The 3,112-nt window shown below is 40.1% G+C and overlaps 1 protein-coding gene across 1 annotated transcript; it reads left to right on the top strand.

Moving 5' to 3' along the window:
• The first annotated feature begins 717 nt into the window (after positions 1-717).
• LOC310995880 (GTPase IMAP family member 9-like) lies at positions 718-2,366 on the top strand. Its single transcript, XM_083985044.1, has 2 exons — positions 718-763; positions 1,132-2,366. Exons 1-2 carry the CDS (start codon positions 748-750, stop codon positions 2,208-2,210), a joined length of 1,095 nt encoding a protein of 364 aa, XP_083841170.1. The 5' UTR covers positions 718-747; the 3' UTR covers positions 2,211-2,366.
• The last annotated feature ends 746 nt before the right edge of the window (positions 2,367-3,112 follow it).

Here is a 3,112-nt window from a genome sequence, read left to right on the forward strand (position 1 = left end):
AACAAGGAAAACAAATTTCGAACACTTTCAAAACTGTCCACTGAAACAATTCAATATCTCTTCATGAGTATTTTTCTTATCTTCCATTGAAATCAGGGGGTCATCCCTATGTTCCCACAGCCCTATGTTCCCTCAGCCCTATGTTCCCTCATTTCTAACTTTTGTTGTCACTGAAAATTAGGCCCTATTCCCACAGCCCTTTGGTCCCACCATTGGTTGGGTTTAGGCAATGAAGAAAGGAGTTGGTTAAGTTTAGTAAAAAGACCAGGTTGAGGCTAGACAGGCCAGATAGATAGAGTCCAGATAGGTAGAGAGAGTCCAGAGGGAACATAGGGCTGAGGGAACATAGGCACACTCCCGAAAACAGAACTACATTTTAACCATATTCCCACATACAAGCTCAGCAGCAGTACATTACACCACAGTCACAGGTCTACTGAATGAATCTGACAGCGGCGTGATAGTGCAGACTGTACAGTAGGTGCCCTTGTACATATAGGAAATAAGAAAGCTAGATAGATGGCTTTTAATATCCTCATTTCTACTTCTGTTACGTAAAAACCCTTGTACAACCAAAAAGGTCACATACGGCTTTAGTTTCTCTTTCATTGTGTATGTGGGTGTGTTTGGTGCGTCAGGCTTTAATAAAAGAAGTTGTTCTAACACATTCTCAACACTTTTGATTTGACTGCAGTGCCAACTTTGATCTCTAAGTGGAACACGGGGAGCAACTTGTACAACCCAAACATGGCCAACAACTCAGGTAGGTCATGCTTTTTTATGTTTTAAGTAAATTCCATCAATGAAAAATGTAAGTCTATATAATGTACAGGTCCTACAGACATAGTTATACATGTATTTACTCAATGGAATGTATAACTTTGTATTTCTGTTGTTTCCACAATCTGAAAACAAATTCTTGGGGGCATATACATTTGTATTTTTTCAGTTATGATGTGTGACTGAAAAAATGATAGAACTGAATGATCAATAGATGGATTCTTGAAACATGTTCAGGATTTGGGACAGTTTTGAGTCTGAAATTGCTTAAGATATGCTAGCAGTTACTGTAAACATTTTATATTATGTATTGAATGATTGGATTTATTTGTCTTAAATGCCTCAACACAGGATTTAGCAGGACAAATGATGAAGAGCTGAGGATTGTGATGGTGGGGAAGACTGGAATTGGGAAGAGTGCCACTGGAAACACCATCCTGGGTCGACACTGCTTTGAGTCAAAGTTCAGTGCTAAGTCTATGACTGTCGACTGCTCCAAAGGCAGAGCTACAGTAGATAGACAGCATGTTGCTGTCATTGACACCCCAGGCCTGTTTGATACCAGGTTTGGCATGGATAAAACAACTAAAGATGTCTGCCAGTGCATTTCTTATGCTGCTCCTGGACCCCATGTCTTCCTGGTTGTCATCAGACTGGGCAGATACACTGAAGAGGAAAAGCAGACGGTGCAAAGAGTTCAAGAAATGTTTGGCCAGGCTGCAGACAGATACAGCATGGTCCTCTTCACACATGGTGACCTTCTTGAAGGCAACACTATTGAGGCGTTCTTGGATGAGAGCTCAGACCTCCAAGAACTTGTTGCCAGGTGTAATGGTCAATACCATGTTTTTGACAACAAGCTGAAGGATGGCTCTCAGGTCAGAGAGCTGCTCCAGAAGATCAAGGCTTTGGTCCAGAAGAACGGAGGAAGCCACTACACCAATGAGATGTTCCAGGAAGCCGAGAGGGCAATTGAGGAGAAGAAACAACGCATCCTGAAAGAGAAAGAAGAGAAAATACGTAAAGAGAAGGAAGAACTGGAGAGGAAGCTTCAAGAAAAATATGAAATACAGATGAAGAAAATGAATGAGCAGCTCCAAGCTGAGAGAGAGAGGGAGAGAAGAGAGAGAGAGGAGGAGAGGGAGAGGGAGAGGGAAGAGATGGATGAGGAGAGAAGGAGGGAGAGGGAAGAGAGAGCGGCAGAGAGAAGCAGAGAGAGAGAGGAGAAAGAAATGGAGATGGAAAGAGTGATGAACAGAATGAAGGAAGAACATGAGAGAGAACTGAGAGAGGAAAGGCATAAGTTGCAGTCCAGACATGAAAATGAGGCCAGAGATGAAGCTGAAGGATTTAATCCATTCTTTGCTCTGGTAAAAGCTGGCAAATCAATAGTACAAGGATTTAAAGCATTGGGAAACTTATTCAAATGAGCTTCCAGAAGCTCTCACACAACATACAATGAATAGAAAAATGAATTCACAGAATAATAATCACAATTTCCTTCTTTATCAAAGAGAGTGATATAGCTGATTTGTGTTATTATTTAAACCGGCATATTTACATGTTCTTATGTCCATTAATGTGCACTGTCCCATTCAAATAAACAAATAAATAAATACCTTTTTAATGTGATTATGTAAATTCTGCTCTGATGTATGTTAAAGAAAAAGAATAAAGGACAATGATTTTCACACAAGTCACAAGGTTTGTTTTTGTGACCATTGCAAATGTGTTTTAATAATTCTTTTTAATTTTTTGCACGTGCCATGAAAGGGAGCTGTCCAGGTAGACACCAAGATATTTGTAGTAGGTGACCTGAATCCTGATTAATAGGAACATTTCTTCAATCTTCTTCACATTCACAATAAGGTGGTGAGTATTAAGCCATTATTATTATTATTATGGCAATACAAAATATAGGCCCAAATATTGGTTGAAGTAAGAAATTAAGAATACAATTAAATATGTGAGCAGACACCTTCCAAATAATGTATACTCCTCATTTGAGCATTATCAGCAATTTATTGAAACATCAGACTGCATGCATAATGTTCTTATATTTAATTAAAGCAGAAGTAAGCAGAATGTTTGTGTTAATATAAGTCTTAAATAGTTATATCTTCCGACAGCAATCACTTACATAGAGTGTTTGGTCCGAAACACGGGTCTGTCAGTCACTCTGCTCTGCTGTAAACCGAGGAGAAAACTTCTTGTATACTTCCTTGTATCCTACAGGGCCACACAAGGGCTGTGTGTGCAGCCAAGGGATGCGCGTGAATGTGGTGGCGTAGGGACGAGGACCAATAGATCCATGACGAGGGCGGGGACTGCT

The sequence above is a fragment of the Trachurus trachurus genome, assembly GCF_905171665.1.
Source record: "Trachurus trachurus genome assembly, chromosome: 1".
In the NCBI taxonomy this organism is placed as follows: domain Eukaryota; kingdom Metazoa; phylum Chordata; class Actinopteri; order Carangiformes; family Carangidae; genus Trachurus; species Trachurus trachurus.